The sequence below is a fragment of the Zonotrichia albicollis genome, chromosome 2 (genome assembly GCF_047830755.1).
Source record: "Zonotrichia albicollis isolate bZonAlb1 chromosome 2, bZonAlb1.hap1, whole genome shotgun sequence".
NCBI classification, from domain to species: Eukaryota; Metazoa; Chordata; class Aves; order Passeriformes; family Passerellidae; genus Zonotrichia; species Zonotrichia albicollis.
Window position 1 is genome coordinate 59,351,946 of NC_133820.1, and position 13,661 is coordinate 59,365,606.

At 38.2% G+C, this 13,661-nt stretch overlaps 1 protein-coding gene across 5 annotated transcripts in view; it reads right to left on the reverse strand.

Annotated features, from left to right (window-relative positions):
* The window catches only part of ATP8A2 (ATPase phospholipid transporting 8A2), a 313,460-nt gene that overhangs the window by 129,166 nt on the left and 170,633 nt on the right, over positions 1 to 13,661 (reverse strand). For all 5 annotated transcript variants that reach the window (XM_074535255.1, XM_074535256.1, XM_074535257.1 and 2 more), the window contains one exon: positions 10,722 to 10,832. In XM_074535255.1, the coding sequence (XP_074391356.1) occupies positions 10,722 to 10,832 (111 nt within the window). The remainder of the gene's footprint in view (positions 1 to 10,721; positions 10,833 to 13,661) is intronic.

Genomic DNA, 13,661 nt, shown 5'->3' on the forward strand with positions numbered 1-13,661 from the left:
TCTTGTCATGTTTAAAAGCTGGCAGACCAAGTTTTGACCTTCTTTACTCTTCTGACAGCAGAAAGCCACCAGTGGTTCTTCATAACTTTGTCTTGATGGAACAGAAATAGATTGTAACATACACCCCAACATGCATCAAGAAGGCTTAGCTCTTGTTTTGCCACAGAATGAGCCCCTCTGCCTTTTGGGGTATAGTTTTGGGGTTTTAGCTTAAGCCCATGATTACTGACATTTATATTGGACATTTACGTATACCCACACACATGCGTTAAGAAGATGGTTGTCTCAGTCTTGAAGTATTAGTTCTGAATCTCCTCTCCCTTGTCTGACACAGATCTCATTACAGTGGGCTGTGAATCCTGGCTCAAAAAACCCAAAAAACCCCACTGAATAAAGGATGCCTTTATTTCACAGCAGTTACACTGAAATTGCAATAGATTATGAAAGGAATCAGGTTCAAAATAGTGAGGAAGAGGAGAAATGACAAGACAACATTATGAATTATCAATGGAATATCAGGGGCAGGAGCTACAACTAATTTTTGACACTTCAGTAAAGAAAATTGGATAATTCAAAAGTAATACTACCAGTAAATGGTGTAAATTGCTATTTCTAGTGTATTTTAACATGTTCTAAATGATTCTGTTGAAAAGAGATAGAGGAGATGTAAGGAGTTACAAAAAACAATTACTTCCTAGAGCACAGAAATAACCAGAAGCACCCAACATCTCAGAACAGAGGGGAAAGATAACGTGTTTTGGGCAGGTTACTCAAAGCTTTCACTCCTGCTGTGGGCTGTCACACAGGCCAATGCCTCCCAATGCCTATTCAGTTAAGTGACACAGGATCCCCATACTGGAAGGGAGACTCCCAAGGGCACTGAGTGACAACACCTTTTTTTTAATGCCCCTAGCCACAGAGCTCTCTCCTCTGACAGTGCATATACTCCTTGGGTAAAATGCAGTCAAACCACTGAACTGGTTTTACAGGAGAAGAGGCTGTAAAAGCACATTTGAAAGCACCACCTGTGCTGCTCCAGATTTAATCTGCATACTGATCATGGGAGACATAGTATAGTTTTTACCTCTGACCCTGCTACAGTAAAAAAATTTCATTCAAGATTGTGAACTTGGGCAAACAAACACTCCAAAGCTATACTCTAGATTTTTTTCTTTGACAAACTGAGATACATTTTATTTTAAATCCTTCGTATGCCTTTAAACTAGGTTACAGATGCCTTTTATGCATCCCAAGATAAAACAATCTCTAGTGGTTAATTAGTGAAACTGGATAGAGGTATTTTTATCATTAGAGCTCATCCAAGTAAAATGGCAAAATTATTTGCTAGCAGCATTTAAAAATGGAATCTGTATTCAGTTAAATTTGCTTTCTGCCCTAACTTCTTTGGGTCATGAGCATATAAACCCAAGAAACCTCAAAATAATCAGAACCAGCTCAGTTCATGATACATATACTGGAAAGAAATTCTATATTCCAAAAATTTGGTGACCCTAAACTCCTGAGCGAGCATTCAGAAGGATTTTGGAGTTGTCTGTGAAGTGGTATTAAGACACCAGGAGTTATTAATTGATTGATTGCATGCATCTGTACTGCAAGGACTTCCTAGAAAATCTGATCTTTAGAAACATACTCCAGCAGTGCCTCCAAAGATGCCAGAGAAATGCCCTTATTAACAATTAGAAAGGAAAAGTTGCCAATGAGACTGCTGTTGGTGCTCAGGTGAAATTGGCTTTTTTGCTTAACTTGCCAAGAACAAAGAGGCAAAGTATGAGCAAAATGCTTCAAGATGATAAAACTGAACACAAAACAGAACATTTCAGTGTTTTGAACAAGTCTCTTACACTCAAAAAATCCCAAGCTGTAGCTGGACCTTACTGCTGGCAAGCAGCTGGCAGCCAGGCAGACTTGAGTCCAGGCACGGGAAATGCAGTCCACAAACACTAGCACTTGGGCTCACACAACAACATTCTAGCACATGGCTTGAAACAAATAAACTCATTTTATTTCTAAACAACCTTCCGGAAAGTAGAAAATGTAAAAACAATTCAGTCACTGTGAGACTGCTCACAGGCTATCCACCATGCATATCCAAAAGTGGGCTCCAAGCTGAATCCCATACTGTGAAATTGCACAAAAGCAAGACTTGTGAATCAGTATTGTACTTTGCTGGCAGCATTTCCAATGCCTGTCATTCTGAAAACTATTTTACAGAGAGCTGTGCAAAAAGAACTGCAGCAACTTTCTTTTCACACCTAGGCTAAGCAGTGTTTTTAAATACCAGGATAACATCTGAGTTTAACTGCAGCAGATACAGCTAATTAAGTAGAAGTAATTCTGCTTTTCTCTCCCCTGGCAGACTGAAACCTTCCAAGTAACAGAACACACACACACTTACATGGCCATTTTAATGCCAGTGCCTCAAAGCTAAACAGGAGAATCAGACTCACTGTTCCAAACTGTCGGCAGTCACTGGCACCAGAGCAAGTCCTCGTCAGCCTCCTTCCTAAACACTGTGTATTACCATTCTCAAAACCACTCATCTCTCTGGTGACCAGTGACAGGACCCCAGGGAATGGCATGGAACTGTCCCAGGGGATGTGTAGGTTGGATATCAGGAAAAGGTTCTTCACCCAGAGGGTGGTTGAGCACCAGCACAGGCTCCCCAGGAAGTGAACACAGCACCAGCCTGACAGAGCTCAAAAAGTGTTTGGACAATGCTCCCAGGCACATGGTGTGACTCTCCTGGGGATGGTGCTGTGCAGGGCTAGGAGCTGGACTTCAATGGTCCCTGAGAGTTCCTTCCAACTCAGCTTATTCTATAATTCTATGAAAGGCAAGTCATTTGCTGTAGAAATGTATTTTGAAGATTGCTATTTAAAGCGATGAGGTACAGGTAGAAATGGAGAAATCTCACATCTTCAGCATGACAGCCACATGGCTTATCTAGCCTGGAAGAAAAACAGACAGAAAACCCTGCTCCACATGTGCAATATGCGTAGGACCTTACTCTGCTCTCTGTTATTCCCATGCAGATGAAGAATGTCTCTATTAAAGGAAGTACATTTATAGGGGTATAGGCCAGAAAGAAAACCAGCACAGGGCCAAAGGATATACTTGTGAATAGATGTATTACCATATATGCATTGATGTGTCTGTCGTGTTGGGTTTTTAAAAAATACCCTCAAAATCATGCCTTCAGTGCAGAACAGCATTGCTAAAGTCAGCATTCAAGTGCTAAGCACAAGTAATTCCATTATAAGGTTTATCTACACTTTCAGCACCAACACAAATTTGAAATTTAGCCTTCTCTGTATCAACAAGTAATGTCATGTGCACTGAATTAGCCTAGATGAAAGTTTTGATTTTATTAGAAAAATATTTTTATTAAAACAACGGGTTATTCAATACTGAGTCAGAGCAGTCAATGTTTCTCAATTCCATGCTCAAGGCCATAAGAGGAGTTAAATTTTATGGTAGAACTTTGAGCTTTTGGAAAGAAAGTTGGGCTGAAAAGATCAACAATGAACTCTTGAATTTCAAAGCTGGTTTTGTGATGAAAAAACCTAGGCTTGGATTTTCCTAACTTTCATTATATAGGTTTATCTTCTCTAGTAAAAGCTTCTTCATATTAGGCTATCTCTCTTCTAAACATGAACTTGTATTTTTATTGGTGACATAGTTAAAGTGAAAAAACATTTACTGATTAAAGGATTCTGGCTTCGAAGAACACACTGTTCAGGAGATGACTAAATGTTTCACATTGAATGGCCTCAAACTTTGAGAACAACATTATCATTGCTTTGGTATAAGCCCACCAAATTATGAATTTAAGATTTTTCACACCAAATTAAGCATACATTCTTACCAAGGGGGGGGGGGGGAAGAATCACTGTGCTGTTCATACTCCTCTTACATAAATGTATACAAAAAAATTGATCCAGGCACTCAACATACTCTGTGTCCAATAAAATATCATAGCAGATCTCTGCTATTGCAGTGTGTACTGAATCTGATGGGTGTTTCATCTAGAGATTTTGAGACCATGCAAAGGAACCTGATTTATCACTGATAATATCTGGAATGTTAAAAAATTACAGGTTCTGTTGGCTGCAGGGTGTAATCAAGGCAGTGCCCACAAATTCAGAGCAATGCTGATAGTGTTCATCATGCTTGGGAAAAAAAATCAAACTCAGCTGTTAAATAGCTGCGCCAATTTGGTTTTGTGGGAAGATGGGCCGTTCTCTCATGATTCACTGTGCAGTGCGTAGCACTACAAAAAGAAAGGAAAATTAGCACGGGTTTATCTTCATGACTGATTCCTTGGAAACTTTTGGGATTAACAATTAGGAAGCCAAAAAACAAGAAGTCAATCATGGATTAAAGTTGATGAGATCAGCCTATACACAATGCTGAATTTCTTCAGACAAGAGGGGCGTGAAAACTGAGAAATTGTCAGTAGCAGCACATAAACCAGGTACTACAAAGAATTCAGATATATTTTTAGGAACAAAAAGCAAAGCACGATCTGGACAATTTTGGATTAGGTTGGAAACCCGTATTTTACAATATTCCAAGAACTTTGACAGGTTCCTTGTAGAATCTGTTTGCTGTAACTACTGCTACTAAAAAATGCTTTCTTGAATTGGAGCCTGCAATCAGCTTTTTTGGTGGGCAGGAAGAGGATAGTATTCTGTGTTGCCCTAGGTCTTTTCCATGTTAAATCTGTGTACAAGGCTGACGGACAGTGCAAGAGAAAAATAAGCACATATGTAAGATCTGTTTTTCCACAAATTATAGAAATAAAATGCTGAGTTTCGTTCCTCACACTGTGTTTTTTCCTGTGTTTTTCATGTCTTCTATGTTCTGTACTATATCATCCGTAAATATTCTGCACTTAAACTGATTAACATAACCCGAGCTGAGAGGTATAGAATTCTTTTCTATAAATTCTTTTCTATACCTCTACATGTTTCAAAAATACACAAGAAGAAAACCAAAAAGTTTCTCTTTCTGGATAGGATTTGGTTACCTTAAGGCAGACCTCTCAGTACTGCTGCTTTAGACAGGTTTGTCACAGGTCCTGTGGCATACATGCCAGCCCCATACTGCTCTCCATGACCTCAGAGCATCCACAAAGGTTATCTACATGGACACTACAGACATTTCTCTCAGGCACCTAATTTAAACCTGATACCAATCTTAAGGACACTGAATTCAACCTTTTTGTCTACCTGAAAGCACCCATCTACAAAGAGTAAGTTACATATTCAGGATATGTATGCATTTGTGAGAATCCAAATCTAGATTCCCAAATGATACAAAATCAAAGTCACACACACACATTCCTCCTTTGCTTCACCATGATAAGAGCATTGTGCTAAGCTTACCACACCAACTGAGTATAACCACAGAAGTAATGATTATTAAATGCCTACTGGCATTTGAAGTATTTGAACAGGCAACTGAATAATTTGATTAAGAAGACAAGACAGCTAGCTACATTCATTCTTGTTATCCTTGTTAGAAAGTTTTGCAACCATATATTCTCATCCTTAATTTAACACTGCAGGAAAAGACTGCTCTTATTTTTTTAGAAAGTTGCTTTATATGACAACAGTTACAGCACTTCAGTCCTCAACTCACCGCAAAAATGCCCATGCTTAAGGTTTTCTATTGCCTGGTTGTAACTTAAGAATGGCAAAATCAATTGGAAACAGAAAGCACAGAGATGTAGGTAAAAGTCAGATCATATAAATCAGGGATAAGCACACAGAAGCACTGTAGCTGTATATTTTTAGTACCATAACAGATACACTCATTTCTGCCTACCATTTGGAGAAAAGAGTTGAAATTCCCATCCCCGCTTTCCATATTTTTTAAAGTACCTGTTGTGTTTGATGGAAAAGCAAGAAAACAGGAAAAACAAATGCAAGGTCTCATGCAGCAACACTTGATGTGTGCTTTGGCAGCCTGAGCTATCTGCTCGTCTGAAGTGGTGACCACTACGAGTGCACTTAACAGCTCTCATTGCCAGACCCTGCTGACTCACAAAATCACCTCTTGTTTAAAAGCACGTTTATCTAGGTATTTTGTTTGCTCAGAGCTTTTGAAACTTAGAAATTCAGCTCTGGAATAAAAATTATGATCTTAGTGGTTTGTTGTTCAGTATGTTTATCTCTGCTTGTTTAACACCGCTCAGATATTAGACTTACCTTTCAGCAGCTACAAAGAAACAGCATTCTAATCTAGGCTTACAATTTATCTCTGGATTCTTAAAGTAGAAATTAAAATTATGCAGCAACCAAGGTATGTACATTATGCTCTCCCCTTCCCACTTGCCATTCATTTCTCTGTCATGGCCCTACACTGCCAGACTTGACATGGGAGCCATCTACTCCCACCTCTGACTCATTCTGCAATATATAATACCAAAGTGCTTCATACTAAGTATGTTTCAAAAAACCCACATGTTCCAGTGAAGAACTGAGCATATTTTTCCTGCACACTGAGTTGGCCTGAAAGCTATCTTCCATGCTACTGTTTCCACAGAACCATTCCCAAAGGCCTTGAACTCTTACCTGATATTGCTGATACCACCTTTGATCTTGCTGTGTTTCTACTTCTCCAAGCATGACATGAAAGCAATATTCCTGTATTCTTTTACATTTGAAATCAGCTATATTTCAAAGCTCTGATGTCAACAGGACAACTTTATATCATCTCCAGTTAAACATATCTGCTCAACAGATGTGAAACACTTCTTCTGTTTCACTACTCAGTTTGAAGCCAGCTACGTAAGTAATTGAACGAAATGGTATTTTTTGAGTATGCCCAGCTACTTGTTTGTCAAATCTTTAACAGTTGAAACCTTGTCACTGGTCTTCTGCTTCAGGATGATGCTGAATGGTTGGCTTTCCTTATAAACAGATTTAGTGCACAGTGCTAGTACATGCAGATAGGAAATACAGGAATGGACACCAAAGAGAAGGCTTTATATTTGCATTTCATCCCTATGGCCATCTTGGTAGCTTTCCAAGCAAATTCCCCTGCTCCTCTTAGGACAGACCCAGCATGGATAGTCAAGGATGGGGAAGAAGCAGCAGTTAATCTGCCAACCAGCTCCATGGATGGAAAGGTTAGATTCTGCACCCCTTTTATAGGTGAGTCCATAAGTAAGAGAACCGCAACTTCATACCCTGAAACACCTTGGCAACAGTGATATACAAGGGTTCAGGAATTGGGCTAAGAATCACACCAAAAGGACTTGAATTTCCAGGATCTGCTTCTCTTTGTGCTTTTTAGTTATACTTCACTTAGTTTTGTACTTTCAAAAATTAAGGGGAGAAATCAAGAGAATGGCAGGGGCACCATGATGAAGAAATGATAGAGACCAGGCTAGAGAAAGAAGAGGAACACAGAGTTTCCAGTTGTTAAGCTAAGACAAAATCTTTTCAGTTTTCACTAAACTTTTGATGACTTAAAATTCACCTCTTGAAAAATACTAGGAGGGCACTTTCAAGAGAGAGGAAAATACACTCTCAGCTCCATTGCCCCTGCAATCACTAAACCACAAGGCCTCCTATCTGCTGTACCACTCTCTAGCTGCATGGAACTACCTCAATATGGGCACACATTTTATTCATCAAAGCAGCTGAAAACAGTTCCTGGGCCCCTGCCTCTCCACAAAGAATCAGCTATTGCAGAAAGCTAAGCATCAGCCTTAATCCCACAGCAACTCCTAGGAGTAAAGCCCATGATGACAATTACCTAAGTATACTTTTCACAAAACCCCAAATTGCGTATTTTAACCTAGAACCTGAAAAAAGCTGGTAAATTTAATGTTTCAGGGATGCAACACTTTGGATCCTCCAGGTTTAAGTGTACATAACTGGTATCAAGATGAACTTCTAATATATGAGGAGTTTTAGCATACCAACATTGGGATGCTAGGAAAACAGATGGCAATATGCTTTTCTCAAGCATTTACCATTGTTTAATTAAGTTAAATCTTAATGCCTTAACTTGCATGCCTCTGCAAGATCTGTCCAGATGTTCTGCGTGCCAAGCTGGACCACCACCTTTTTCTTCCCTGTGGTATTTGCAAAGTATCAGGGAATAAAAGTTATGATAGGCCCAGTGCCTCTCTGCTGCAAAAGCCATTTATATAAGGCTTACTATATCTATTCCTCAAGTGTTAAAACTCCACTGAAATAAAAGAGATACAGAAACAAAGGTAGAACTGGCAGTCATATTCATGATGTGCTTTTTCATTCAACTGTATAAATATTTACTTAGTACAATCCTTCTGAAGATACTTACAAAGTAGCTCAAGTTCAAATCCCTGTTTCATTACAATGCTAAAAGGATATTCCCCATACACCATATATGCAAGCAGAAAGTATGGGTAAATATTAAACTTGTCCAGAGCACCAGGAAACAATGAGGAACACACCACAGACATAAGCAACAGTGCAGAAGTGCCAGGCATTTAACTACCAGTCTCTCAAGTTGAAGGATTTATTTCCTCGTGGAGCATCTCTTTCATGAGCATCATTTCATACCACAAATTGATCAACACTGCCAAGCCTCACAGCACATACACAAAACAACCTCTCTTTCTTTGTGTAAAGCTAAGGAGGGAAATAAAGATGTCTTCTCTCTACCCTGTATCCCTAGGATACCAGAACTCTTGGTGTCTCTCTTGGGTTTCCATACAATTTGGCTATTTTACACAGTTTTGGAGGGGAGATTCCTTAAGGCTGCTAGTAAAGGAAAATCAACAGGGAAAACCAAATTGAGCTCTTTCCATTGCTGCAGGAGAACAGGATTATTTCTGTCACTTCATCTCCCTTAAAGCCTTAAACTTGTTCCCAACTTCTATGCAGCACAAGCACAGAGAGGTAACTGAGGTGCAGAGTGGCATCTTGTAAAGACATTTTTCAGTGCTCAGGTGTTAGTAGAACTGATTGCTTCTCAGTCGTGGACATGAGGAGACACAAAAGCTCATTTGTCTCAGGACAGCATGCAAAAAGAAGTGAACATGGCCTAAGACAGTGAAGAGAACTCCTGACCTCATTCTCAGAGCAGACCTGGATTTTATGTATCAGGTAGAGATATCTGGTGAATAAAATTCTACCCTAGGGTAAAACAACTGAGCTACCTCAGGATGGGGGTCCCAGAGAACTTCACTATTATTCAACTCCTTGCACAGCCGCTTATATGGGAAAGTATAGCTTTTATACAACATTTGATGCAGAACTTAATTTGTCAGACTACAGCAAGAAAAACAGAGACACATGGTGCTGTAATAAGCTAGAAGCAGGACTTCCAAAACTAATTTTCAAATAGAGAAAAGAATCCTAGAAGAAGATCATGAAGCTATTAGCATTTTCTGAAAAGTTCAGGCAAAACTCCAGTAACAGATAGCCATGCTCAGTAAGAAATACACCAGAAGAGCTCTTTTTAAAGCTATTTATATTTTCTTTGCACAAATATTGTTATTATCTCCAACAGCATGTAAAAGCCTTTACTAAAAACACGATGTGTAGGATAACTCTCTTGCAGTAGACTAATGAGTGTTGAAATTTGAACAGATAACAGTTAATTCAGAAATATAACAGGAAATGTGGACAAGTTAGTGGACAATATCTGTTCTATAACATCATACACAGACGAAGATCAAACCCTGCTGGAGTCAGGAATACTGACCACACTGATCATTATATTACTTACTGAATAGCAAAATATTACTCACCCACTATCTCCTCTAATTGATATAACTACCTGCCTAATTATAAATGTTGCAATTTTCTGTTAACCTCATTCATGGCTGCTCAGCTGTACAAAGAAATAGAAAACCTAATCTATATGCACATGTATTAATAAAACTGATGAACACTGTGGAAATTGCTGTACCAAGTGATCACTTGATACTCAGCTGATCAAAACACTGACTTCAAGTTCCTTGACTATTTCTAGCTAGGCTAAAGCATATTATAAAATTCCCTTCCTGATACATCCTAAATTCAAGACTATATTCTGCAGTGTGAGAACTACACTCCTATCTTAAGCATGCTGAAATGGAATGGTAGTAATAGTATTCAGCCCTCTTTAAAAACCAGTTTCAGTACTTGACATCTTCCCGCAAATTATTTTCAAAACACATTAATGTTTTAATTATTAAATCAAATAACCTGATTCATTTTGTAAATGAACATAATTTGCAAAATTATGTCATCTCTTTCCTAAAAACAAAGCAAACTAATTTCAGTTCCAGCTAATCTATGGTCTTTGTAACGTGAAAGCTACAGCTATAGTTATGAATAGCTTTTTGTTTACCTATTAAATGCACTTTTGATTTAAATTTAGCTCCCAAATTCCAGTTTTTATAAATATAAGCACTAATTGAAATATTTCCATGAATACAAAGATGCTTTCAATAAGAGTGTTTGCAGAGAAGGAATGAACTTTGACATCTCATATCCAAAGCTTTACAGTACTGAAAACCTTTGGTCTTCCTTTACAAACATTAAAAGATTCAAGTGAACTGATTTGAGGAGAAAAACCGAATTTTAAATTGTTAAACATGGAAACAAAATTGCAGTCCTTCTTGTTCAATCCATTTGGGTGAGCTTTTCTAGTTACAAGAGATGATTTAAGGAATGAGCACCGGTAAGACCCATCCATTTAGTTTCTCTTACCTCGATAATATACAAAACCACATTTTTGTAGAAGCAGTACAGTATGCATTTGGTAACTCGATTGTAACTCCAAGCACCGTGGACCAACAATAGCTTCTCCAAATAGGAAAACTGAAAGACAGAAAAGAAGTATTTACATATATGAAGAATTGCTTAAAAAAAAAAAAGGTTGAAAGCAAACATGTCTTCAAGGAAAAAAAAAAAAAACCTCAAATCAGCCCTGGAAGCAGTTGAAGTACAATATTTAAACAACTAAACTGAAGATATATGCAAAAACCAATTCTTAAAATACTGAAAGCTAAAATATTTTCTTTAGCAAAACTCCTGAAGGTTCTAAAAAGTGGTTTTAAATGGCAAAAAGTCTTCAATTGTTATTACCATTCTGATGGTAAAATCAATGTTTGAGGGCTTACAAGGTTCAGAATCTCCTTTCCCTCTGTAAAATGAACAGCCTAATAAACAAAACTGTCTTGAGCTGATACAAAATACACAAGAGGGGAACAAAAAGTGGAAAAATAGATGCATTTATAGAGAATAGATAATTACATTAACATTTTCTGCCCCCAAAATGCATGCTATTGTGTGCTATATAAAATATTGTATAAAGCAAGGTGCATTTGCCAAAAAGGGTAAGTAAACTAATCTTATATAATTGCATACCTTTTAATGCTAGTTTGAACCCCAGATGGAGCTCAAATTCTGAACTTTTGAAAATGGACTTTTATGGACTCAGTGTTGTAATCCAGACTGGGAAATGCATAATTTTCTTGTCTTGGCTTTGTTAGCGAACCTTTTTATGACCTGCAGCATTCCTCTTTTGCCCACAGCTCGAAGGGATAACTGTTTACTGTTTACATGTATGTACCTGAAGGGATCTTGGACATTAAGGTAATTATTTGCTTTGCTTCCTTTTCCACAAAGTGACTTGACAGGAAAACCCTGACTTCTAAATTTAGATTCCAGATCATTTATTTTAACCAAAATTTATCTGAAATTGAAAGCTACCGTAATGAGTTAGGGCTGTTGTGAGGCAGCTCTGCTCCCATGCTTTCCAGCAATGAAATCATTGAACCACAAATCCTGTAAGGACAGCCTCTCTCCCATGCATCAGCAACTCAGATTTGTTAGGATATGCCAGGAGAGAAGGAGAGAAAACAAAACTGAACCAGGCTTCACTGTTCTCTGCTTAACTTGAGCTAGAGCTGTAACTGGGACACTCCCAAGGGAGTAGCTGACCTGTTAGACCCCTAAATGCCTCCAGTTAATTTGCAGGAGAGCTACAACTTTCCTCATCAAAATCACTAAGAAAACACCACCAAGGTGATGGGAAACTTGCCACAATATCCTTACAAGCCATCCCAAAGCTCCTGTGGAGAAGTCAGAAACAGCCTGAGAAACTCTCCCTGCTGAATCTAGCAAGTGACCATCTTGGATGTGGTCTTCTTGAAAGCTCAAGGCAACAAAAAATCCTACCATTAATTGCTCTTGTCTGCGCTCTCATGAAAATGAGTACATTACAGAGCACAGCAAGGAAGATACTCAGAGCCTAAAGAATGCTGGTATTGTGCAAATGCACAGCTACTGGCACAGAGCAGTACAGACAGGGGCTCTACCAAGACATTGTCCTTGTTTGGCTGCTCCTGTATTTACCACATTTTAAATCAGCAGGAAACATTATGACCATCTGGCCAGTCTACCTGTGAAACACTGTGTGAGTTTTTTCAGTCATCTCTGTATCAACCCTAGCATAACTTCTTTTATACAGAGATTATCTTCTAGAATCTGTCTTGACTAAAGGATGAAGGATGTTGGGGGTTTTAAGACCGTGAAAGGCATCCACAAAACAAGCTAATTTTTCCAAAGAAGAAAACTAAAACAAGAACATTTGTTGAAGGAAGAAGCTTAATTAAGAAAAGGAAACAGTCCCTAGACACCAGATGTTCTCTGGATTAAGATGATAAAGCTATTTACTGAGAAAAAAGTTATTAAAGTCTACTACTGTCTCTCTAACTAGCTAGGTCATTTGATTTGGGAATTCTCTAAACAGAGGTCACTGGTGCAATATCATTTCAAGGGAAAAGGATGATTCAAACAGATGCTCCTTGCACCTGTGGAAGCTATTTCAAGTGGAGTCAGACACAAGTTGGCTTTTTATTTTTGTTTGGTTTATGCTTTGATTCTCCCTGGAATCCCAAATGAGCCTATATAGAGACTCTCTCTTCTCTAAGTGCCTACTTCTGGCAGCAGTGCATTTGAAATAGCATTTGAACATGAGATGCTACATTACAGTGGTCGTCTTAAATTACTCAATAAGAACATACTCTGCCTTCAAGGCATGCACATACAGTAATGTTTTAGTGGGAGTTATATGTCTTTGCTGAAAGAAATACACTCCATGGAGATCATGTTTTTCTTTTGAACACTAATTTACTTTTTTTTTTTTAAGCACATACTACCACACAGTATTAGTCTCCTCTACTACAGGGATTTTTTAATCTGTTTTCTGATTTAATCAGTACAAATTCTACTACACAATCACAAAAAAAAACAGTTCCACAGTGTTTCACTAATTTTTGAATGCTGCAATTCTGTGCTGGTGTCACCAGCTTTTATTTCATATTAAATGAAAAAGATTCATCATTCTTGTCAGTAACTTGCTGACTGGAATTTAAACGAAGAGCAGCTTCCATGTTCTAACACTAAACTGAAATACAGGGGTTTTTTTAGTGCAAAGGCAACACATGAACATGGAATTACTTCTCCAGATTTAGCACTACTGCGACAAAAAAGAAATAACATGTGTAGGGCCTTCTACGGACAAAATTCTTGCTGCTTATGCTTAGTTACCAAAGCAGAAGTAATAATTGATCTGAGGAAGTCCAAGTAAAAAGTATTCCATTAAGTTGCACAGCAGAAGCTACACATAATCCACTGAAATTA